At 40.1% G+C, this 26692-nt stretch overlaps 2 protein-coding genes across 2 annotated transcripts; both read right to left on the bottom strand.

The window, feature by feature from the left end:
- Nucleotides 1-2037: 2037 nt before the first annotated feature.
- On the bottom strand, nucleotides 2038-2840 carry LOC138877602 (uncharacterized). The gene is made up of 2 exons (XM_070157227.1): nucleotides 2510-2840; nucleotides 2038-2081 (listed from the first exon to the last, which is right to left on the bottom strand). The coding sequence occupies exons 1-2, from the start codon at nucleotides 2838-2840 to the stop codon at nucleotides 2038-2040; spliced, it is 375 nt and encodes a 124-aa protein (XP_070013328.1).
- Nucleotides 2841-4911: 2071 nt separating this feature from the next.
- LOC138877601 (uncharacterized) lies at nucleotides 4912-5903 on the bottom strand. The gene is made up of 2 exons (XM_070157226.1): nucleotides 5657-5903; nucleotides 4912-5498 (listed from the first exon to the last, which is right to left on the bottom strand). Exons 1-2 carry the CDS (start codon nucleotides 5901-5903, stop codon nucleotides 4912-4914), a joined length of 834 nt encoding a protein of 277 aa, XP_070013327.1.
- Between the last annotated feature and the right edge of the window lie 20789 nt (nucleotides 5904-26692).

Raw genomic sequence — 26692 nt, 5'->3', positions numbered from 1 at the left:
AGAATATAGAATCAAGTTATTATGGTCAAATGTCTCAATATCATCAAATAAGATTAAATAAACTCCCCTCCCCCACACGAATATAAATAAGCATTATCCTCAATGCTTAACAAAATAAGAGTAAAAGAGGGAAAAGAGTGAAGAAACCTCCATATGACTTCTTGTACATCTCTGTGTCCCCAGCAATATCACCACCCTCAAGCTCATCCAACTGGATCTCGTCATCCTCAACTCGGGGAGTGGCCAAGTTGGTGAACATCTGAAGCACTGCCTCGGCAGTGTCGACAGCCAGGTCTGGCTCCTCAGAGTGGCCAGCTGGTGTCAACGGTGCCGATGGGGCTGGTGGTGCTGTAGGATCTGGGTTAATTAGCATGTCAAAGGGAAGATCTCTAGTTACTGCAATCTTGGTCACCCATCTCTGGAGCTTGTCCACTGACTTCTTGTTGGCCTAGATTTTTCTCATTTTCCTTATTTCTTTTCCCAACTCCTCGATCACTGATCCATGCTGTACCAAAGTAGCCATGATGGTGTTCTGGTTTTCTGAGAGCTTCTTCATTGTATATTCCATGGTCGGGGGTAACTGGGGTGCCTAAACAAACGACTTTGCTACAACAGTACTAGATAAGTCAGACAACTTTACGGTGGCTATCTGTATCCAGTTGTTGAGGCTCGCTAATATGTAGGAAACTCGCAACACAGAAAGTAAGGCAGTAGGCATGGGCACCATCCTCAATGCCGAGGTGGAAGTTGTGGCAGGAACTGTAGTAGTGACTGAAGATGAGGGAGGATGCATAGCTGCGGCACCAGAGGAAGGCTCGGCCGAAGTGGATGGAACATAAACTACCTCTGCAACTACCACAGCTGGCTCATCAGACTGGCCTGTGGTTGTAACGGCTGACTTTTTCTCTTTGGGTTGTTTGCATCCATGAGAGAGCACCATGAGAAAGGCATTTGCACTTTGAGGTTTCTCACTTTCGTTACCTTGTCCCCTTTTTGATATGCGCCATATTAGCTTAGAATTCTCGTACAAGGTATTCTTAGCATCTACTATGCTCTGGGTAAACCACATCCACCCTTTGTGTTCTCTAAACTATCTCAACGCTGCTAGATTATACTTCTCCAAATCTTTCAATGAAACGTTTCTCAAGAGTAAGCGTCATCACTAGCCACCAAGTACGAAAGCTGGTGAAGGCAACCAAACTAACAAAACGGTCCTCCCAGACCTCTTTCTTCTTCGACCTTTCAAGGACGGCAGCTGTAACATCTCCCCCTTTACCATCATCGGGGGCATCCTAAACTGTTGTATCTGGTGCCTCAAGAACAGGTCCAGTAGATGGCTTATAAGACTTAGTAGTACTTTTCGAACCCTTAGAAGTACTATGAGATGAGGATGACTCATCCCTGAGTTGATATCTCCCTGGCGGCCTTGACTAGACAATCAGTTGCTCTTGAATAAAGGATAAGTTTCCCTTTGATGCTTCCCTAGACAAGACGTAAGAGCTCAACTCGGAGAGATATGCTCCTTTCCCTTAGAAGTGTCACCTCTGCCTCTAGATCGAATCATTTCCAGATATGAGTAAGAGCAAGGAATGAGTGATCATAATTGTTGGGTGTATGGGCAGATGGTTTACCAATAGATTTCAAGTTGGTGCAAGTTTTGTGCTCAGAGAGGGAAAAGTGTAACAGGAGCCCTAGTCCTCTATTTATACTGTTAAAGTTCTAAGTGAAAGAGAAGCGAGCGGCTGCAAAATTTCAGTTGCGGACCGCACTCTATTACCTTGTGAGCTTAAGTGGTCATTTTGTCTGCGGTCCGCAGAATTTTGTGTGCGGCCTCAGATCTCAAGTGCGGTCCACACATTTCCTATTGCGGCTATAGGTCAACCATTTCTCTGACAGACCTACTTTAGAAAGTTGCCATTTTCCATCTTTCACTTGTGCAATCCTCAAGTTAATTGTGCGGCGCAGAGCACTTTTGTTGCAGCAACCATAATTGTGAGGTCCGCACAATGCAACTGCGATCTGCAATTCTTCCAACACTTAACCAGATTTCTGTCCATAATTCCTGTAATGCACACTCATCCCTGTAGCACATCTCAAATCAAGTTAGCACAAAAATAACACCTAACTACAAAAGAAACAAAGAAAATAAAAAGAAATATGGGTTGCCTCCCAAGAAGCGCCTGATTTAACGTTGCGGCATGATGTAGAATACCATCAATTGAAATAAATGACCGCCACGATATGGTCATCTCCAACTTTTCCCAAATAGTGCTTTACCTGGTGACCATTGACTCAGAATACCTCATTATTTTTGTTCTTCAAGTCCAATGCACCAAAAGGTGTCGCACCCACAACTTCAAAATGGCCACTCAATTTAGACTTTAACTACCCAAGAAACATTCTCAACCGTGAGTTAAACAACAATACAAGATCTCTCTCCTTGAACTCTTTTTGTTCCAAATGTATTTGTCACGAAGATATTTTATCTTTTCTTTGTATAAGGACGAACTTGGATAAGCATGGTACCGGAATTCATTCAATTCATTCAAATGTACAACCCTCAAGTTAGCGGCTACATCCCAATCAAGATTCAACTTCTTTAGAGCCCACATGGCTTTGTGCTCAAGTTCCACCGGAAGATGACAAGCTTTTCTGAATACCAACCAGTATGGAGACATTCTGATAGATGTTTTGTAAGTCATCCGATAAGCCCATAATGCATTATCAAGCTTCTTGGACCAATCCGTCCGGTTAGCATTCACTGTTTTGGACAAAAAACTCTTTATATCCCGGTTGGAGACTTCCACTTGATTACTTGCTTGTGGATGGTAGGGAGTCATGACTTTATGAGTAACACCATACTTGTTAAGTAAGGTGTCGAAAGCCTTGTTACAAAAATGTGACCCCCATCGCTTATAATAGCCCGCAAAGTACCAAACCTTGTGAAAATATTTTTCTTCAAAAATGCCACCGCACTTCTTGCCTCATTGCTGGGTAGAGCAACGGCACAACCCATTTGGACACATAATCAACTACGACAAAGATGTGGGTATTTCCACAAGAACTCACAAAAGGACCCATGAAGTCAATACCCCACACATCAAAAATATCAATCTCCAAAATGGTAGTGAGAGGCATTTCATTTTTCTTTGAGATTTCACCGGCCCGTTGACATTCATCACATCTTTTCACCAAATCACTTGCATCGTTGTAAAGAGTGGGCCAATAGAAACCACAACTAGGTACTTTGGTTACCGTTCTCGCTCCAACATGATGATTGCCATATGGCGATGAATGATAAGCCCTAAGGATTTCACCTTGCTCTTCTTCCGGTACACATATTCTAATTACCCCATATGTACAAATCCGGAAAATATACGGTTCATCCCAATAATAATCTTGACAATCCCGTTTGAGCTTCTTCCTTTGGTTTGAAGAGAACTCATCCGGGATGATACCACACAAAAGGAAATTTGCTAGATCTGCGAACCATGGCACCTCTTTCATTGAAATAGCCAAGAGTTGCTCATCGGGGAAGGAGTCATTGATTTCAAGGCCATCATGCGGCCTCCCCTCCTCCTCCAAATGAGACAAGTGGTTCGCCACTTGATCATCACTCCCTTTTCTATCTTGGATGTCAATATTAAACCCTTGCAACAAAATAACCCATCTCATCTTTCTTGCTCATGAGATAATAAAGTGTCGCATAATCCGTGTGGACAATGACCTTTGCACCCATTAAGTACATGCGGAACTTCTCAATTACAAACGCAATGGCAAGGCGCTCTTTATCCGTAATGGTATAGTTGACTTGGGAACTATTCAGGTCTCACTAGCATAGTAGACCAGATGAAAAATCTTGTTGATACGTTGCCCCAAAATAGCCCCCACCACTACATCACTTGCACATAAGTTCAAAAGGAATACTCAAATTTGGAGCGGTGATAATGGGAGTAGTTATTAACTTGAACTTTAACAAATTCAAAGGCTCTCATGCAATCATCATTGAAGTTAAACTTAGCTTCCTTCTCGAGAATCTTGCACAACGGGTTCACCACCTTAGAGAAATCTCGGATGAAGCACTGGTAGAACCTAGCATGACTTAAGAAACTCTGCACGCCCTTTACCAAAGTTGGAGGTGGAAGTTTAGAAATCACCTCAATATTTGCCTTGTCAACTTCAATCCCATTCTTTGAGATCTTGTGGCCAAGGACAATGCCTTCCTCGACCATGAAATGACATTTCTCCCAATTAAGCATCAAATTTGTTTCTTCACATCTTGCCAACACTTTATCCAAATTTGCAAGACAATCTTCAAAAGAATCCCCAATCACTGAGAAGTAATCTATGAAAACTTCAATATAGTCCTCCACCATGTCCGTGAAAACCACTATCATACACCTTTGATAAGTCGTCGGTGCATTGCACAAACCAAATGGCATCCCCTTGAAAGCAAATGTACCATAGGGACATGTAAAGGTTGTTTTCTCTTGATCCTCCAGAGCAATAAGAATTTGGTTGTAGCCCGAATACCCATCAAGAAAGCAATAGAAAGCACAACCGGCCAATCTATCAAGAATTTGATCTGGGAAGGGAAGTGGAAAATGATCCTTCCTTGTGACTTTGTTGAGCTTTTGATAGTCCATACACTATCCAACCAAGTCATCGTTTTTGTAGGAATCAACTCAATATTGTCATTGGTGACCACCGTCACGCCATTCTTCGTCAAGACACATTGAATTGGAGAAGTCCACGAACTATCGGAGATGGGGTAGACAACCCCGGCATCCAACCACTTGATAATCTCCTTTTTGATAACCTCTTGCATAGCCTCGTTTAATCTCCTTTGATGTTCAATAGATGGTTTGGCACCTTCCTCCAGGTTGATCTTATACATGCAAAATGCAGGGCTTATCCCCCCGAATACCCGCCAAAGTCCACCCAATAGCCTTCTTCCTCTTTTGTAGCACTACCAATAGAATCTACCTGCATGTTAGTCAAACAAGAGGAAAGAATAACCGGTAAAGTAGAATAAGGGCAAAGAAATTCATACCAAAGATGTGAAGCCAATGACATCAACTTTAAAGTAGGAGGATCTTCAATTGAAGACTTTGTAGGAGGAGTTGTCCTATTTTCAAGATCCAAGGACAATTTTCGGGGTTCATAATTGTACAACCCTATTCCTTGCAAAACGTTCACACATTCCATGAAGCCATCCATCTCGTCATCATCAAAGTTGACCAACATATCACCAACATTAATCACCGCACTTATTTTATCAATAATAACATTTATCACCAAGTCCACAAAAGAGCACACCTCATTGCTATTGGGTTGCCGCATGGAATTACACACATGGAAAACTACTTTTTTATCACCAACCCGGAAAGTAAGTTCTTCGGCTTTAACATCACAAAGAGCCTTCCACGCATCAAGGAAAGGTCTTCCAAGAATAATCGGCACCTCATAATCAATTTTACAATCTAGAATGACAAAATCTGTCAGAAGAATAAATTTATCAACACGAACCAAAACATCCTCAATCACTCTCAAAGGTCTCTTCATAGTATGATCGGTCATTTGCAATCTCATAGAAGTGGACTTGGTTACCCAATTCCCAATGTCTTGAAAACCGAATAGGGCATCAAATTTATACTTGCCCCAAGATCACAAAGAGCTTTAGCAAACTCAATACTTCCAATTGTACAAGGAATCATGAAAGCACATGGATCCTCCAACTTAGGAGCCATTGAATGCACAATTGCACTCACTTGATGAGTGACTTTGATAGTTTCAAAATTCATAGAATGCTTCTTTGTCACAAGATCCTTCATAAACTTTGCATAATTGGGCATTTGTCCCAAGGCTTCAACTAATGGCACATTGATTGGGAGATTCTTCATCATTTGAATAAACTTCTTGAATTGGTTTTCACCATTTTACTTGGCAAGTCTTTGAGGGTATGGAGGTGGAGGTTAGGCAATGGTGCCTTAGCCCTTTTCACGATCGGTTCTAGCATGTCAATAATATGATCCCTAGACAGGTTCACCTCCTATTGAGTATCTTCCACACTATCATCAATATCAATCAAACCTCATCATTAGCTTGATCTATATTGTTTGGGATCACTTCTTCTCGTACCACTTGCTCTTCATCCATTAGTTGCCTTTGACTTGAGGTAGGTGCATTCCCACCTCTTCCATTTCTTGTAGTAATGGCCATGGCATGCCCCGTGTTGTTGCCTCCCTTTGGGTTTGCCACCGTGTCACTTGGTAGTGCCCTCTTAGGACGAGTATTTAGAGCTTGAGAGATTTTCCCCATTTGAACTTCTAAGTTGCGGATTGATATGTTATGTAAGGAAAGTTGGGCATCCGAATCTGCATTCTTTTTCATTATTTGCTTGAGCATATTCTCAATACGCCCTATTTCATTGTTGGAAGAACTTGGACCATGTGAAGGATAAGGAGGCGGGTTGCTCGGTTGTTGATACATTGAGGGCCTTTGAAAACCCGACCCCCGGTTGCCTGGATTATTATTCCATCTGCCTTGATTGTTAACCCCCCCCCCCCAATTTCCTTAATTATTTCCACTCCAATTTCCTTGATTGTTGTTGTTATGCCAATTTCCTTGATTGTTGCCACCACTCCATTTACCTTGGTTGTTGCCACCACTCCAATTCCTTGATTGTTAGAGTTCCAATTACCTTGCTTACTTTGAGGTCGCCATTGTTGTTTATTCGGACCTTGGAAATTGTTTCTTTGCCCTTGAAAGTTGTTCACATATTGCACCTCCTCTTCTTATTCATTATAAGAGTCATCTTGATCAAACTGACTATCCTCTTGCACATAATTCTCCACTCGATTTTGCATTTGTGGACCCTTTGTTCTTCTCTTGTTGCATCTTTGTTCACCCCTTAGGGGTCATACAACTCTTTATGGAGGTGAATCATGTTTGGATCACCTTGTGGAACATTAGCCTGGGATTGCCATACCGATGATGTCTTCGCCATTTCATCCAAAATCTCACAAGCCTCCGCATAAGGTGTATTCATAAAATTTCCACTAGCAAGTTGGTTCACTACACATTGGTTGGTCGTGTTAACCCCACGATAGAAAGTTTGTTGAATCATATTTTCTGTCATATCATTGTTGGGACATTCTTTGATCATTGTTCTATACCTCTCTCATATCTCGTGTATTGGTTAATTGGGCTCTTTCTTGAATGCTAAAATCTCATCTCAAAGTGTAGCCATATGTCCGGGAGAGAAGAACTTAGCAATAAATTTCTCCGCCAACTCATCCCAAGTACGAAGGGAATGGTTTGACAAACGTTCCAACCAATCTAAAGCTTTTCCCTATAGAGAGAAGGAAAAAAGCCTTAGCCTCAATGCATCCTCAGAGATATTTGTTTGTTTCCTCCCCCAACAAGTGTCTACAAACCCTTTCAAGTGTTTATACGCATTTTGACTTGGAGCCCCAGCAAGGAAACCTCGTTGCTCTAGCAAAGTGAGCATCACATTGGTGATTTGAAAGTTATCCGCCCTAATATGGGGAGGGAATATTGCACTTGCATACCCTTCATTGGATAACACCCCGTGTGGAGCCGCTCGTGGTGGAGGTGGGGGTGGAGCCGGGACATTGTCATGAGGCGCCCGACCTCTTCTATTGGCTTGAGGTTCAAGAGGAACCTCTTCAAATTGGTCATCATCAATGTCAACATCCCCCAAAGACATGTTTCCGAGTTCATTGTTCGCCACCATAACTGTATCTACAATTGATTCACACAAATTAGTAACACGGAAGGAAAAGAAGATAATCCACACACAAACCCAAATATATAACTAACACTATTTTTAACTCCCCGACAATGGCGCCAAAAATTAATCACGTCCAAATGCACACCTCAAAAGAGATATGACACAGTCGTATGCAATAATAAAACCCAACTAAGAGTCGGGGTCGAATCCGCAGGGAGCTAAGATGGGAGCTAGGAGTATATATTCGAAATGAGCAAGTAAAATATCTGGATTGAACTTCCATAGTGAGGTTTTTTATTTATATATCTAAAGTTAAAATAAGGATTGCAAAATTAAGACAAAAGACTAGAGATAATTGTTTTTGAGGTTTTTCCAAATATATAAAAAGCATAGGGATGGAAATGTGCGATCTGCAATTTCTTATGCGGTCGTAGAATTCCTTCTGCGGACCGCACAGTTGTGCTCCTGCACCCTTTATTTCCTTGTGCCTTGGACTACTCCTTTTTAAGTTGGATTTCCTCTCGGGAGATCAACTTCCATCATTCATGCAATTTTGCACAATTTTACTAGTTTCGGGAACATAATTCATTGCTTTTAGACTAAAACAAAAGCTAAAAGGCGCTAATAAGCAGTTAAAATCCCCACTTATCAGTTACCCTCGGCAAAATTATCGTCTAAAAATACTTAAGAATCTTAAAGGCCTTCGGTTTTATCAAAGATTCGAAGCCACAAGTAAACTGAAGTAGCATTGAAGTCGGGCTCAGCTCGGACCTCCGAAAAATGGATGCTTTAGACTTCATCTGATTTTATGCTAAGGCATTAAAAATAATACGCAAATAGAAAATTGCAAGTAGATATAGGAAAAGTAAAGACACTATATTTCCTAAAAGGGAAAATTTTATATATTCCAAAAAATATTTACAAAGGCACGATAAAATAGCCTCAAAATAAACAAAAAAGAAAATACACAAGGGAAAACTAAAAAAAGAACAAAGGCATTTACGCGTGGTCTTCACCGGGGCCCGACTCGTCACCAGACCCATTGGAACCATCGGAGCTCCCGGAATCCTCGGGACCTCCGGCTCATAGAGTTCCTTTACCTCGGCTTGGAATCTCTTGGCCTCTTCGATCTCGACCGACATGTCAAAACCTTGGGTATGGATCTCCTTGAGGGTCTCCCTCCGGGATAGCCACTTCACGTAGTCAGTCTTCCTCTTTAGGCGGGCCTTGGCTTCCACCACATCAGCCTTATATTGGGCCAATATTTCCTTGATGCCAGAAGAGGTTGCAACTAATTTGGACCTTAGTACGACAGATTCTTGTCCATGGTCATCCCATTCCGTGACAGTCGAGTTCAGTTGTGCCCAAAGATCATCATTTAGCCGAGACTACTTATCGGCGTTGTCCTTTGTCGCCCGAAGTTGGTTATCGGCCGATGTCGGCTCCATTTTTGCAGCTTCTTTCTCTGAAGCTAGCAGGTCTTCCATACCTCGGTCGTGGCCTTGACCTTATCCATCTTAGCCCCAAGCTGGTCGATCAGGTCTATCTTCTCTTGGACCTGCGAAGTTGTGTTGTAAGTCACCACGACTAGCTTCTCATTTTTAGCCTCAAATATCTTTACCTTTTCAACCAGATCGGCGTGTTCCCTCTTTAAGGTCGAGGCCTCGTCATGCGGCTCACTAAGAGCCATGTACATGTCCTTCTTCCAGACTTTCTCTTTGAACTTTAACTCGAGCTAGCTGATCTCCGAGCAGGACCGGATGAAGCTTTCACGATGAAGCACCGAAGCATGAAAAAATAATAAAGTTACTAGAGCACATCAAAAACCAAGTAAGATTCACAAAGAGGTATAAAGGGATGACACCTTACCCGATTTAGCCCCTATTGCGCCTCATTGAAGAGGCTCGACATCCCCACTTCGTTCATCTTTGCATGTTCCTCCTCAGTCACCAGGCATCGAAGGTAGCTGGCTACGCCTACCGGAGTAGACAGGATCTGGGCGTCCTTCAGGATTGTAAGAAAGATCGTTCTCTTGCGCTCAGAGTCTATGATCGGAGTAAGGAATTACTTCACTAGTCTTGGGCACGAACTCGGCCTGCCTGCTACCGAGGGCACATCCTTCTTCGGGACCTCCAGGTAACCAAGCCCGAAAAAACCCTCTAGTGCAGCCACATCTATGCTGTCGAAGAATGTGTTGAGAGTGTCATCTGGGCCCAGCACCATCTCGCTTTACTTCTCTTTGCCTAATTGGGCCACTTCGAGCATAGACTCGGTGTAGGAGGGTATTTACATAATGTCAATGGCAACAACTACCTCCTTCAGGATAGGAGCAGCTTCCCAAGAGGCCGCGACCTCCGTCACTCCCTTTAGTTCACGAGCTAGAGGAGTGTCGACCTCATGGTCATCTTTTATGAGTGATGCCTGCTACCTCTTGTTAAGGGTCGATCCATGAGCAATTAAAATGTCGTCGTCCTCAGGTTTGTCCTTGAGCCAGTGGAGGGAACCAGAGTCCGGTACCCTGGACCTAGTGCTCTTTTTATTTTTTAGACTCGGATAGTCACCTTTTTCTTCTTCGCCTCGGCATCTAGGGAACTAGAAGACTTTCTTTTCTTCTTCTTTTTCTCCTCCTTTGCGGTAGCCTCGAGCTGTCCCGAAGCGGAGGGTTCAGCAAGAGAAGATGGTTCCTTGTCCTCATCCAACGGTCTGAGTTCGGTGGTCTTGGGAAAACCTATAAGATAAAAGAAGACTTAGGATTGCGTAAGCTAAAAGTATGAAAGCAACTATTCGGAAAGAGACTTCACCATGGGAACGGGCCTGTCATTTGCCCTTTGAGAGCTTGCGTCATGCGCCTTCAAAGTATGGCTTGTAGATTCCCTTGATCCACTCCTTGAAGTAGGGAACTGCATTGGGAACTTGGGAAATGGCTGCATGACGACGAACATAGGCAATGCGAGTAAGATAAATTGGAAACAACAAATGCTCGAGAAGGAAAGTACTTACGGGATGCATTTCACTTCCCGGGGAACGATAGAAACTCGAAAGGGATGAACTCTTCGATTTTCACCTGAACAAACATCCCTTGCCATCCTCGATCTCGGTCCTCATGTATGCTCAAGAATGGAGCCTTGCTTGCTCGGCGAACGAGCTTGATCAGCCTCCTTTGGAAGATTCGAGGACTGTATAGGCGAAGTGGGTGGTCGAGGGTGAACTGAGGGGCTTTAGTATTGTTCATAAAATGTCGTAAGAGGATCATGATCCTCCAAAAGGACAAGTGAATTTGCCCGAGGCATACCTCGTACCTTTTTTGCAAAAGGCAAGGAGTATGGGGTCCACCGGGGCGAGCGTGAAGGGGTAACTATAAATACTTAAGTATCCCTCCACGTGAATAGTGATGTAGTCATTAGGCCCGGGGACGACCACCTCCATACCCTCCCTATTACGGTCCATTCGGACTATGGGTAGCGTTCCCTCAGTAACGGAGCATATGTATCTCCATGCTCCCTCGCCTCGGTCTTGTTGCCTGGAGGTCTTCTCGGTGTTAAAGTCATTCCCGATAGAGCAGCCATCAGGTACAAAGCTCTTTATGGGGGGTCCTAATCCACCTCAAGAACGGCCAACTCGGCATCTATGGCCATATAGAAAGATGAAAGAGCAGTCTGCTGAGGCACTGACTTTGAGATTTTTGCCATCGTAATCCGGGAAGTATGAAGGTTTGAAGAAAAATATGAAGATTTAAAGATGGTATGAAGATATGAAGGTCTATGTTGAAGATTCAAAGAAAATGTATAAGGATTGATAATAAAAATATGAAGGTTTAAGGAGTAATGTATGAAGATTTGGAGGAGTTAAAAGCAATTAGAGAGTTTGAGGATAAATTCTAGAATCGGAAAGTGGAAAAAGTGAAAAAGGGTCGGATCTTTTATAGAGGAAGAAGAATTAATGCGTCGATTCTTCGTATTTGAGGACAGTCAACCAGCGGATGACACGTGTTCGAAGTCAGAACGACACGATTGATGGGATGTTTTGATTGACCCGTCATCTCGGTTGTATCGTACGAAGGAAAGAACTGGGGTTCATCTATCGCTTCCCATCATTTCAATAAACCTACTCTCCAAAAAATGAGGGGACTATCTGTGTACGGGTAAAATCGGGGATAATGTCTACCCTAATTTCCCGACGAGAAAACGGAGGAAAGGCACAGATGCACAAGATTGTAATTGAGGTTAGAGACCCTTCGTGTCGAGATCCAGGAAGAATGGACGATGCGCTCGTCATCAGGTATGGTAAAGCGACGCTCCCCCGGCCAAGAATGCATTCTAAGACCTCGGGCAACATGGTAAACGATTACACATGACGGATATATGGTCGTGATATTCGCACCGAATCGGAGATCACGGCGCGGATCTCGGTCGATGTCGATTATGGATCAGTAGTTATAGAAAAAGGAAGATTTTTACCTTTTTAAGACTTTTTTTAGGGGTGAAACTCTCCTACTATATAAAAGGGGAGTTTTTCTTTTGTAACACACACTATAACATGCGAATCAAAGCAATACAAGTTTATTCTCTTCCTTTTAGCTAGTGTTAAAGTTCTTGTTCACTTATCCTGCTCTTCATTCACGACTAAACTTGAACCGAGGGTCCAATCGAGGACGAGATCACTGTTCAATCTAAGTTTGGGCTTGGCCATAACAACACAATTGGTTTGATCGTTTATTTAGTCTTTAATTCGTTTATCTAATCTTCTTAATTATTTATGTTGAATCAAACCACATATCCTTAAAACTGCATACAAATTTAATTGTTATCCAATTTTGGGGGTAAACAAACAATTTAGGGATATCCAAAAAAAGCAAAGTTAATTAGGACACACCACAGGGCAGAAAAACATAACAAGAATGTGTTCGAACCAAACGTCTGCATTTTTTGAGATTGTTTTGTCTACCACCAAAGGTTACAAGCCTTAAATAGAAGCTTCAGATTCGAATCTTGGGAATAAAAAAGATTTTGATAGAAAGTGCTTTTTTAATTCACCTTACATAATGGGAATACAGATAGTCGATGCCACAATTCTGAGTATCGGCCATTAGATGAGAAACCAAAGGGAAAGAGATTATGTTATTTTAGCTTCTTCAGAGCGCAAGTCAAAATTGGACTAGTAGAGGGAGCAGCTCGCATGTGCCAAGTGATGCAAAGTCGTATTGCAAGAGGATCTAGTGCCATAAGTATGCTATAAGGGGATTTTTATAAAATGCCTAAGCAGAGGCAGATCCAAAATTTGAAGATAGCGGGTGCCACTTTTTTTAAATGTACACATCGCACTGACCATAAAGTTTGAGTGTGAGTATATATCGGTTGGATTCAATTCAGTTTGATCTATTTTGCATTCATTCGAGTCGGTTTAATAAATTTAATGATATTTTCATTAGAAAAATTAACACAATCTTATAAAAGATAAATCAGCACAAGTAAAAATTAGCAATCTTCCTAAAATAAAGGAATCATGCCTTTTTAATTATATTTATTTGCACAAGTGAGTATTTTTAATAGGAGAATCACACTAATCCTATAAGAGCATAAGTAAAATAATATTTTTGAAAAAGAAATTATACCTTGCAAGCAATAGGACAATTGCACTTCGTATATAAAATATACAAGCTAACAATATTTTAAAAAGAATAATTTTGTAAATTGTTTATTCACAAGTGCTAGAATTTTGAATTAAGAGCCATAATTTTTATTTATGGTACCTTGATAATTTTAAGTTTCTTTTTTTATGTGTTCCCCTTTCAAAGTGATTGACAAAAAAAAAAGGAGAAAACATTAGAAAAAAACTAAAGAGGGAAAAGGATAGAAAAACAAAGGAAATATAAAAGACAAAGACAGAAGGGAAAAAATAAACGAAAAGGAAAACTGAGCAAACGAAAAAAATGATTCTCATTAGAATCAGACTCGAACCTAAGCCTAAACGTAAGAATAACTTTAAGAAGCTAAGTAATTCCCAATAATGGCACCTTCCTCTGGTTTGATATTGCGGGTGGCAGCATATGCATATAATCAATATTCTGAACAATTTCAACATTAGATTGTAAAAACTCTTGCCTAACTTGTGGGTGGCATGACACCCCACCTGGACCTCTCCAGGTGGATCCGCTATTGTGCCTAAGTAGATATAGATGAATTTTAGTCACCTTACACATTTTTACCTTTTTATATTTTCATATGAGGAGACTGGTGTATTGGGAAAAAACTGAATTTACATTGTAGGTGACGTGGCATGACACGTGGACTGGTCAAACGGTCAAAACACAGTAAATAGCCAAGAGGCACGGGCAACAACAGATAAGGGAAAAAGAAAGCAACATAGGTGCGGACCGTTACTAAAATAGGTACGAGTCTCGTACCTATCCAAGACCAAAGATCGGAAGAAGTTGAAGATACGAATCTGATGACGTAAAAGAGTCTAAATACAGCATTGAATATCAAATACGTTAGAATATTTGATTTAAAAAGAAATGATTGTGTAACGTTTCTTTTAATGTCATTTATTGCTCATAATTACCTCATTAAGACAAAGACATTACATCTTCTCCTAGAATTAACTATAAAAGGAGAAGAACTCACCATCTATAAGGACACAAAATACTATTGAGATATTACTGAAATACAAAACTATTTACTGCTTTACCATCATTCTCAAAATTATTTTATTTTCGTCTCCTGATTATCAGTAACCCGAATTTCTTTTTAGTTTTGACCAAAGACTCAGATTTTTGGTTAAACAAATTGGTTCCGTTACCGGAAAACTGATAATCTTTTCTTTTAAGTTATATCTTGTCCATTGTTATCACCATGTCAAACAACAACACCGACAATAATAGTAATAACACATTGGGAAACCATGAAAATCAAATCCATCAAAATCAAGGCGACGTGGTTCCCTCCCATCCAGATTCACCACGTCAATCTCGTGAAGGCACTCCTGTTACTGAATCCCGTGCTGATCAACAAGACCAATCTGAACACTTTGAAGGAGGAATAAATGAAGCTTTACAAAAGATAATTGATGCTCAGGTCGGCAAATCTCTTCAGGCTCTAGTTAGTCGATTGCCTGCTGCACCACCCACACCAACTCCTAATAATAATACATTGGAGAATCCCCGTTCTGGTCTTGTTAATTCTGGAAATGGAGCAACCACCAGTGAACCACATGAAGGGGGACCAGGTAATTCAAATAATTCATATTTGCAAAATTTAGTACTAACCTTGCAGAAACAGATTAAGGAACAAAATGAGCGTATTGAGGAAATTCCTGGAGTTCCGCCTGTAATAAAAGGAGTAGACATGGACAAATACTCCCAACAACCTTGGAAGCCAAGTGCTGCTCCTCTTCCAATTCCGAAAAAGTTCAAAATGCCTGACATCCCGAAATATGATGGTACTACAGACCCACGTGACTGCCTTTACAACAGGCGTGAAAGGCAACGACTTGACCAAACAAGAAATTGAATCAGTACTGGTCAAGAAATTTGGAGAAACACTCACCAAGGGTGCATTAACCTGGTATTCTCTTTTATCTGAAAATTCTATAAATTCTTTTGCTGAGCTTGCAGATTCTTTTATTAAAGCACATTCGGGAGCACAAAAGGTTGAAAAAAGAATGGAAGATATTTTCAAAATCAAACAAGGGGATTCGGAGTTGCTCAGAGATTTTGTTGATAGATTCCAGCGTGAAAGAATGACTCTACCCCGTGTGCCTGACAACTGGGCTACAATAGCCTTTGCAAGTAATTTAAATGACAAAAGTTCTGAATCCACGAGACGACTCAAAGAAAGCCTTCGAGAATTTCCTGCAACCACGTGGAATGATGTTTACAATAGGTATAGTACGAAGCTGCGAATTGAAGAAGATACCGTACCTAAGTTTCATCATGAAGAAAGGGGTGGTCCCCGAAGATCAGAAACCGAAAAAAGATCAGGTAAAAACAGGTACGATCCATATATGGGACCTGCCGGAAAAGACCCACGGTCAAAACAAGATAGCCAGCAATATGATCAAAAATCGAGGAACAGGGACTCTGGTTCTTCTTCAAAATTCTGGAATGATCGGAATAGACAAGAATCACGAGATGATGACAAGAGTTTAAAGGCATGATTCGGTGGATATAATTTTAATGTCTTTACCTCCGAGCTTGTGGCTGTTTTAAGAAGCATGGGAGATAAGGTACGGTGTCCAAAAGAGATGCGGTCAAATCCAAATAGACGCAATCCGGATCATTGGTGCGAATTCCACAACGATCACGGGCACAAAACTTCAGAATGTAGATTCTTGCAGAGTGAAGTGGATCATCTATTGAAGCAAGGGTACCTCACTGAGTTATTTAGTGAAAAAGGAAAACAAGCCTATATGAAAAATAGGCAAGAGCCACCAAAGCCTCCTTCACCAAAGAGGACAGTGAATGTGATAAGTGGGGGAGAAGATATTCACGGCATAACCTACACAGCCTCCAACAAGGTTTCTAAGGTAACAATTACACACGGGAAACGGGTGCGGCAGGTCTTAGAACATGAAAATATTTTGTTCGATGACGCAGATACCGAAGGAGTGATAACTCCACATAATGACGCTCTGGTAATATCTTTACTTGTACACGATACTAATGTAAAACGAGTTTTGATTGATCCAGGGAGTTCCGTAAATATTATACTACTAAGGGTATTACGTGAAATGCAAGCTGAAGACAAAGTGATACCCAAGGCGCACACCTTGTCAGGCTTCGACAATTCAAGTGTGGTAACAAAAGGAGAGGTAATTCTAACAACTTTTGCTACGGGTGTTGTTAAAGAAACTAAATTTCAGGTAGTTGATATGGAAATGGCCTACAATATGATCATGGGGAGACCATGGATACACGATATGGATGTTGTCCCATCAACTCTACATCAAGTTATTAAATTCTCATCACCATGGGGAATTTGCCAAATTTGTGGGGATCAGCAGACGGCCAGAAGTGTCAACGCTGTAACAGGTACGAGCACCGTAAATAAAGAAAAATAGCAATTACATGAAACAGTTGAAGGTGCAAAAAATCATACTTCAGCTGAAGAAGAAAAGACAAATTTGGACTCGAGGCCTGATATAATTCAGGAACCTGAAGAAAATAAAAGCATCAAAAAAACAATTGAAGAGCTCGAGGCAATGATATTATTTGATCAATGGCCTGAACGGAAGGTTTATGTCGGAGCCAATTTAAGCTCAGACATGCGAGGTATGATAATTGAATTTTTAAAAGCTAACATAAACTGCTTTGCTTGGTCCCATGCTGATATGACAGGGATACCACCGGATGTGATGACTCACAAACTCAATGAGGACCCTTCTTTCACACTAATAAAGCAAAAGAAAAAAAAAAGCAAGTTGCTTTCAAGAACCAGGTGATTCAGGATGAGGTCCAAAAATTATTAAAAATCGGATCGATCCGTGAGGTAAAGTATCCTAATTGGCTAGCTAACACGGTGGTCGTACCTAAGAAAAATGGTAAGTGGCGCGTTTGTGTGGATTATACCGATCTAAACAAAGCCTGTCCAAAAGATTCTTTTCCTTTACCGCATATAGACCAACTAATTGATGCAACCGCAGGTCATGAACTTTTAAGCTTTTAGATGCATATTCGGGATATAATCAAATTAAAATGGATCCTGGTGATGAAGAAAAAACTTCTTTCATCACAGACAGGGGGACTTACTGTTATAAAGTAATGCCCTTTGGTCTCAAAAATGCTGGGGCAACCTATCAAAGGTTGGTCACCAAAATGTTCCAAGAACATTTAGGGAAAACAATGGAGGTATATATAGACGATATGCTCGTCAAAACCCAGCAGTCTCATGATCATATTTCTCATCTATCTGTTACATTTGAAATTTTGCGAAAATTTAATATGAAACTCAACCCAGAAAAATGTGCATTTGGAGTTGCATCAGGTAAGTTTTTGGGTTTTCTTGTTTCTAACCGTGGTATTGAAGTAAATCCTTCTCAGATCAAAGCAATAGAAGAAATCCCAGATATCCTTACTAATAAAAAGGAAGTCCAAAGATTAACGGGAAGAATTGCAGCTTTGGGGAGATTTATTTCCAAATCCTCAGAAAAGTGTTTTAAGTTTTTCTCTGCACTCAAAAAGCAAGATCATTTTGAATGGAATGAAGATTGTCAACAAGCCCTTAGAAATTTGAAAGCTTATTTGTCAAAACCACCGTTATTGGCAAAACCAAAGGTGGGGGAAAAGCTTCTCATCTATCTGGCTGTATCTGAAGTCGCGGTGAGTGCTGTTTTAGTCCGTGAGGACCAAGGTAAACAATCTCCTATTTATTATGTAAGTAAGTCCTTATTGGATGCTGAGACACGATACCCACAGCTAGAAAAGTTAGCATTGGCTTTGATCATGGCATCTAGAAAATTAAGACCTTATTTTCAATGTCATCCCATTATTGTAGTTACTGCTTTTCCGCTTCGAAATATTTTGCATAAACACGAACTTTTAGGAAGATTAGCAAAATGGGCTATAGAACTAAGTGAATACGAAATCATTTATCAACCCAGGACCGCTATAAAATCTCAAGTACTAGCTGATTTCGTGGCTGATTTTAGTCAGGGGATGCATTTAGAAGCAGAAAAAGAATTACTAGTTTTTAATGGTGCAAACCCGGGGACTTGGGGTTTTATTCACTGATGGTTCATCTAATGTAAAAGGAGCAGGCCTAGGGATAGTCCTCGTACCACCTACGGGTGAGACTATTAGACAGGCTATAAAATGTCACTCTATAACTAAAAATGAAGCAAAGTATGAGGCTGTAATTGCAGGTCTAGAATTGGCACGAGAACTCGGCATAACATAGATTATAATCAAGAGTGATTCTCAACTCGTGGTAAATCAAATGCTGGGGACTTATACAGCTAGGGAGACGCGAATGCAAGAATACCTTGCAAAGGTACGGGAGTTAATAAGGCAATTCCAAACTTGGAAAGTAGTGCAGATACCAAGAGATGGGAATGTAGAGGCAGATGCTTTAGCTAATCTCACATCTGCAGCAGATGTAGCAAACGATATAAATGCTTCAGTCATACATTTATTTCATTCCGTTCTTGAACCTGATAAAAACGAGGTAAATTTTAATCATTTAACATGGGATTGGAGAAACGAAATTGTTGACTTTTTACAGCATGGTATCGTGCCTAATGACAAAGGAAAGGCTTACGCGCTTCGCAAAAAAGCTGCTCGATATTGTTTATATCAAAGAAATCTTTATCGAAAGATGTTCGGTGGACCATTAGCAAGGTGTCTCGGACCCTCTCAAACAGAATATGTGATGAGAGAAGTGCACGAAGGACATTGTGGAAATCACGCAGGGGGAGGTCACTGGTAAGAACATTAATTCGCGCAGGATATTATTGGCCTAAGATTCAAGAAGAGGCAACCAGTTTCGTGTCCAAATGTGATAAATGTCAAAGATACGGCAATAATATGCACAGACCAGCTGAGTTACTACATCCTGTTATAGCCTCGTGGCCCTTTATGAAATGGGGAATGGATATCGTAGGTCCACTTCCACAAGCAAAAGGTCAGGTAAAGTTTCTACTTGTACTTACAGATTATTTCACTAAATGGGTAGAAGCAGGGGCATTTAAACAGGTACGAGAGAAGGAAGTTAAAGACTTCATATGGCGAAATATAATATGCCGCTTTGGAGCACCTAAGGAGATCGTGTGTGACAATGGACCACAATTCATTGGAGCTCAAATCACAGAATTTCTTCGAAGTTGGCAGATTAAAAGGATAACGTCTACGCCATACCATCCAGTGGATAATGGACAAGCGGAATCCACTAACAAAGTCATTATCAACAACTTGAAGAAGAGGTTAAAGGATTCAAAAGGTAATTGGCCTGAGGTGTTACCTGGAGTATTATGGGATTATCGTACAACGACGAAAACAAGTACTAGAGAAACACCATTTTCAATGGTTTATGGTTCGGAAGCCTTAATTCCAGTTGTAATAGGAGAGCCAAGCACACGGTACGATCGGGCAACGGAGGAATCTAATGATGAAGAGATGCGGGTCAACCTTGATTTGCTTGAAGGAAGAAGAGAAGTTGTATTGATAAGAATGGCAGCACAAAAGCAAGTAATTGAACGATATTACAATAGGAAAGCACGCCTCAGATTTTTCAAAATTGGGGACTTCGTGCTTAAAAAGGTGTTCCAATCGGCAAAGGCTGCTAATTCAGGAAAGCTAAGTCCAACGTGGGAAGGACCATACAAAGTCTGTGACATTGCGGGCAAAGGAGCATACGAGTTGGAGACAATGGACGGTAAAGTTTTACCCTCACATTGGAATGTCATCCATTTTAAAAGATATTACTTCTGAGAAAGTACCCACGGTCAGGTATCACCATGTTAAAATTTCTCTCTTGAATTATTAATGTTTTACTAACGATTTTAGATGCTAGGCAAACACCCTAACTCGTGCCAAATGATGAGTCACAACCTGCAAGGCAAAAATGAGTATTCTTAATTTCCTAGCCCAGGGTTACAATTAATCTGATGGAAATACACACGAGTTAGGCAGTCTTCATCTATAATCGCACCTCCGAGTCCCGTATATCTTTCTGTTTCAGGAAAAGGGCCAAAGTAAAAGAAATAAACAAGTGCTCGAGGCTTCATACTTCACCGCTCAAACACTTGGGGGACTACATATTATACACAGATATGTGTAGAGAAACAGATACGAGTATCGAACAAAAGTCGGCCACAAAGAGGCAAGTGTTGAGAAAAAGTTACGAAGTCTTCAGCATTCATGAGAACAACAGAGTCATCTCTCAAACTCATAAACAAAGTCACCTCTCAAACCCTTCTTAATATATAAAGATAGGGTCATGACTATGTACTGAAACAGGTTATGAAGAAAAACCTTGTTTATTCTATGTTATGTACAAATCTGTTACAAGAAAAACAGTTACGAGAAAGTTGTAGATGTATTGTAATACATGTAATAGTCAAACACTTGTTAAAGTTCATGAATAAAAACTTGCCAAAGTTGTTTCATACAAAACATGTGTATTCCTATTTCTTTCATCGTATTATAACACCATTATGAAGTTGAGACGTCTTCTTCATTAAGTGTCGATAAAATAAAATGGCTCTCTTTTATAAGCCTCATGTTGATAATCCATGAGAAGAATCATAAAGCATTTTAAAAGGATAAAAATGCTAAGCTATTCTATAAGCCCTAGATAAATGGGCAAGAATAAAATATACAGAAGTACCAATAAAAACTTCTTAGTATAAAAGACTAAGTACAAACTTAGTCAGCAAAATATTTGTTTTTTACAAATGCCCCATTATGATAACTGGGGACTTCGTCAAAAGATCCCGTAAAGTTGCCAAGGGATAACACCACCAATTAATAAAAACAAAAACAACAATTTCATTTTCAGCTAATCACTGAAGAGGTTGGAACATCAGAAGTTGCAATTTCATTTTCATGAGCAATTTTAATTGGGCTTGGAATGTTGAAATCACCGAGGGAAGCAAGAGTCACAGGAGCTTCAGCTTCAATGGACTATGTCATAGAAGTTTCACCCTCGGGAGCAGGAATTGCAACTCCAATTGCTGCAGTAGCCACTTCTTCGTTTAAAAGCTCTTCTGTTCCAGGAGCTTCAAGTGCAGGAGAAGGAGTATCAACAGGTTGTTGACTTTTCTCGATAGTGTCTAAGACTTTGGCTAATTCAGATTGCAAATCGAAGCTTTCCTGAGCAGCTTCCATCAAAGCATCACGGCGAGATTTTAGGAAAGCCCAACTTACCTCTATGTTGAAGTTCTCCTCCAGAAGTCCATACTCCCTTTACCACATAGCAATATCATTCTTTAATATTTGATGTTCAGCTAAATGGGAATCAAGGGAAGCTTCAAGGGAGGCATGAGAACTCTTCAAAGCTCGAATCTCGTCAGAGGAGGTCTGTAAGTCAGCTTGAGCTTGAGTCAAGCTTTGCACTAATTCTCCTGCATACTCTTCTTTCTTGGCTAAAAGTGCCTTAAGCTCCCTGACTTCTTCACTAGCCTTTGATAATTGTTCTGACATTGAGCACTCCAAAAGCTCTTTATCTCTTTTAAATTGGCTTGAAGAAGCCTTGGCAGTCGCTAGTTCAGAAGTCAAACCACGCTTTTGCTGCTCCAGGAGATTTCTACTTTCTTGCAAATCCTCTATGGTCCACTGAGCATTCTCAAACTGTTCTTTCCAATTAGCTGCTTCAAGTTGGGCTCCCCTGGCTATTTCCTCGGCCTCATGGATGGATTTTTCAGACTCACGGGTTTTTCTTTCCAGAAGGGAAATTCTTCCCATCAATCGGTACCAATAAAGTTAGCCTACAGAGACAACTCATAGAAATGAGGATTTGTAGATCAAAAACAAAAAAATTGTTGGTAAAGGAAAAATACCTTCAAAGTAGAATGAACTATGCCATTCATCAGAGTCAGGCAGCTGTGGCTCTCCATCTTCTTCTTCTTCTCAATATCACCGATTAGAGGCTCGAGCCAAACATCAGCTCAACCAATCTTTCTCAAAAGGCTATGGTTGGCAGGAACTTCAAGAGTAACACTTCTCATAGCCATGGTTCTACTGCTAGAACCCGCCTCTGTATGCTGAACGAAGGGAGGAGGAGCCATGGAAGGAGGAGTAGTAGAAAAGGAAAACATGGCAGCAGGAGCCATAGGAGTCAAAGAAGGGATGGAAGGAGAAGATAAAGAAACCGACACAGGAACGGAAGCAGGTGCAGTTGAAACTGGCAAAGGAATGGAGGAAATAGGAACGAATGAGGAGAGAAGAGCTTCATCAAAAACAGGGCCGAGCTCGCCACTCTCAAAACCACTATCAAAAAGATGTTGAGTTAATTCATTAGTATCTTTTGGCACGGAGTCCTCGTCAGAATGAATCAAAACAGGGGAATCCTCAATTTCATCACTATTAATGACTCGTCTCCTAACTCTTGGCCTGGCAATTAAAGAGGTATCTTCCTCTTCCTCATTCTCAGAACTTTCTCCTATAGCTTTCCTTTTGGGAAGCGAAGCTCGAGCCTTGTTCAAATCAAGTGCAGTATTAGCAGACATGCGAATGACCATAGCTACTTCAGCTGTCATTCCTCTAACACCAAATCCTGATCAAAAGAAGGATACATAATCAACATTGAGAAAAAGGTGCTTGGCATGTAAAAAAAACGTGTAAAAAGGGACATACCATGTGTTTTCACCTTCCAGCCATTGTAAAGAAGAAATTGATTTCCAAGTTCTTTGATCCTTAGGAGCAATCTTCAAAATTGAATCTACCCAACCACGGAAGTCAGGAATAAGTTCCACATCTCCCATGGTTGCTACAAAAAACCAAAAAGAGACGAAGTGAGAAAAAGAATCAGAATTCTCAAAAATAGGTGCGGTAAATAAAAGGAAACTTACGTGCAAAATTCCACTTCTCAGGGAAGGGAATATTTGTTTCACCAAGCAAGTCCACCGTACGTACAGCAACGTAACGGGTGTACCATCCACGATCCCTGTCATCTTCAGGGTTTACCAAAACCTTTTTGCTTCTTGCAATTAAGGTAAAAAACCCATGGCGCATTAATTTGGGATGGTATAAATGAATAAGGTGAGAAAGGGTGAAGTCGATATTGGCTTTGGCAGATAAGTATCTCAGACAAGCCACTGCTCTCCACACTAGGGGACCGACTTGGGCCAAACAAATTTTAAAGAAACGGCAAAAGTTAATAATGATTGGGTCAACTGGAGGATTAAAACCCAAAGTAAATGGGTAAGTATAAACGAAAGAATAACCATTTCTAAAGGAAGAAATTCTTTGATTTGGGGAAGGAATTGACATTCGTAGACTATTGCTCCAGTTACAATCCCTTCTGATGGTAGGGATTGTAAGCTCGGTTACTAATGAAGGATAAGTGTCAGCTTTTTCTAAATTTGCAATTTGCCTTTGAAGAGACGTTCTATCACTCCCAAAAGACAAATCACTGGGAACAATTTCATCGACTAAAGGTTCTTGAGAAGAATCAAGGATTTCTTTACCTTTAGAAGAAGGGGTCTTCGGAATAGAACTCCCGATACTAGGAGAAGAAGAAGCAGGACCAGATAAACCATCACGAGCGGACCCTAGGCCCAAGCTCCGAAGCCTACCTCCTCTGCCTCTCCTATGTCTTGTAGGGGCATTGGGGAAGTGATCAAGAATTGGAACTTTTCTAGGGTTAGGGTTTGGAGATGACATTGTTGAAGAAGGATGTACTAAAAGGCAGAGAAAATACAAGTAAGTAAGAAATTGCTTGTTGAAGATCTATGAAGAAGAAGGTAAACGAAAGAGGGATAAAAATGCTTATAATGACAACCGTCAAACTTAGAAATGCAATGAAGGAAAGCCTATAATAAAGGCAACTATCATTTCGTGAATAGTGTGAATGAAGAAGTCTCGAAAAAAGGGGTAGAATTGCAGAACCAATCAAAAGGTGACACGTATGTAAAGCATTAAATGGAAGGGATAATTGAAGCGTTAGTATTTGTCATAATATTAATTACGGCAAAAATTCTCTTTTTATGAAAATCCACTTCCCAATTATTTACTTGATAAATAAATGGAAAGTGGGGGGACTATCTGTATTGGGAAAAAACTAAATTTACATTGTAGGTGACACGTGGACTGGTCAAACAGTCAAAACACAGTAAATAGCCAAGAGGCACGGGCAACAACAGATAAGGGAAAAAGAAAGCAACATAGGTGCGGACCGTTACTAAAATAGGTAGGAGTCTCGTACCTATCCAAGACCAAAGATCGGAAGAAGTTGAAGATACGAATCTGATGACGTAAAAGAGTCTAAATACAGCATTGAATATCAAATACGTTAGAATATTTGATTTAAAAAGAAATGAATTGTGTAACGTTTCTTTTAATGTCATTTATTGCTCATAATTGCCTCATTAAGACAAAGGCATTACATCTTCTCCTAGAATTAGCTATAAAAGGAGAAGAACTCACCATCTGTAAGGACACGAAATACTATTGAGATCTTACTGAAATACAAAACTATTTACTGCTTTACCATCATTCTCAAAATTATTTTATTTTCGTCTCCTGATTATCAGTAACCCGAATTTCTTTTTAGTTTTGACCAAAGACTCAGATTTTTGGTTAAACAACTGGGACAGGAAAAAAATTGTTCTCCCTTACAGTTTATTTTAAATCAACAGATGCATGATATGTATTTATATAAAATTTTACCATTTAAGTGATTAAATTCTATATATTCTTACCTCATTTTCATAACATAACTAAAATAATTTAATATAATTTGATGTAAATATTGCATGTGGATAAAAAAATTTCCGATAGTGGGTCATTGATGAATGTGATAGGTTAAATCTAGGATTTGTTAGTCTTACTCTATAGATTATTAAAATTTTGGTTACATGTGATCCATTGGTCTGTCCAAACTTGGACAAGAAAACAAAGGATAATACATGCCAAAGTCACCGGACAAATTGTTTGTGTTTGTCATTCGGAAGAACCAAGGATGCAATTACAGTACCTAACTGCAGTACACCTAAGGGTAAAGCCACTGTAATAACATTTGGATGTTCCCGAGAATGAGGCAGCCTTAACACGTAAATAAATAATCAAATTTTATCGCTTTATTCTACTTTTATTTTTATTTTTGTCCTTTCTAAATAAATAATCGAGTCCTAAAATAAGTATTAGAATACTTTCTATACAATCATTAATCAACTATAATTACAGAGAATTACCGTATCACTTTTTTTTTGATTTTTTATATCTTTTAAAATTATGTAAGAAAATTTAGGTTTTTTATAATTAAAAAAATTATCACTCTTTTTTACCTTCTTTTGTTCTTTGTAGTTAAATCGTCGAATTTTAGAATTTGGTATACTACACTAATCAGGGTATATTAATATGTAGTATATCAAGAATATGAGATACCATGATTCAACAGTAATTATGCTATACTAATGTATAATATACAAAGAATATTAGGTGTATCATGTAACATACTTAAACAAAGTATACTATGATTCAACACCAATCATGATATATTATACCAAGTATATTGGGTATACTATTTAACATACTCAAACAACATATTTCATCTTTCAACAGTAATCATAGTATACATTTTTGGTATACTATTTGAAATACTCAAATAAAGTACATCACGATTCAACATTAATCATATTATACCAATATTTCTTATACCAAGAATATTAAGAATATCATAATTGAATACTAATCATGGTATACCAATGTTTAGCGGTGGCGGCACCCCATTACCTCTGCTTTCACCCGTCTCCTCCTCCCCCTTTCTTTTTTGCTGATGGTCGGATTCCTAGACCTAGCAGCAGCAGCAAGGATTTTGCACGGAGACAATTTTCCGGCGATCCTCGGGCGACACGCGGGGAAACTTCCAGAACATAGCTGTCATGGACAACATCTTTCTCGGCACTCGTTGGGACTCCAGGTTCCACCGTTCTTGCTTAGAATTTAATATTTGTTAATATTTTGTCGACTGCCTTTTATCCTTGATTATTGTATTTCCTTCGGCTTGCTTGCATATATCTGTCGTTAGTTGTATCACTCGTGTCTTTTGTGCGCTCAAGTTACATTACATTTCAGCTAATATGTAGGCTTTGCTTGTTTTACGCTTTGCCTGCTTATCTGCATTTATAGTAATTAAGGTTTAGTTTATATCCTTATGTTTTTGCTGGCCATTATGAGCGATGGTAGTGTGAGGTCGTGTCCTCGAGTGGGTCATGGGGGTGGGGATCAAGGGTGCCGGGGGGAGGGGGTAACACACACACAAGGTTGAGAGTTGGATCCTTGAA

The sequence above is a fragment of the Nicotiana sylvestris genome, chromosome 9, assembly GCF_000393655.2.
Source record: "Nicotiana sylvestris chromosome 9, ASM39365v2, whole genome shotgun sequence".
NCBI lineage: Eukaryota > Viridiplantae > Streptophyta > Magnoliopsida > Solanales > Solanaceae > Nicotiana > Nicotiana sylvestris.
This window is presented reverse-complemented; position numbering and strand designations above follow the sequence as displayed.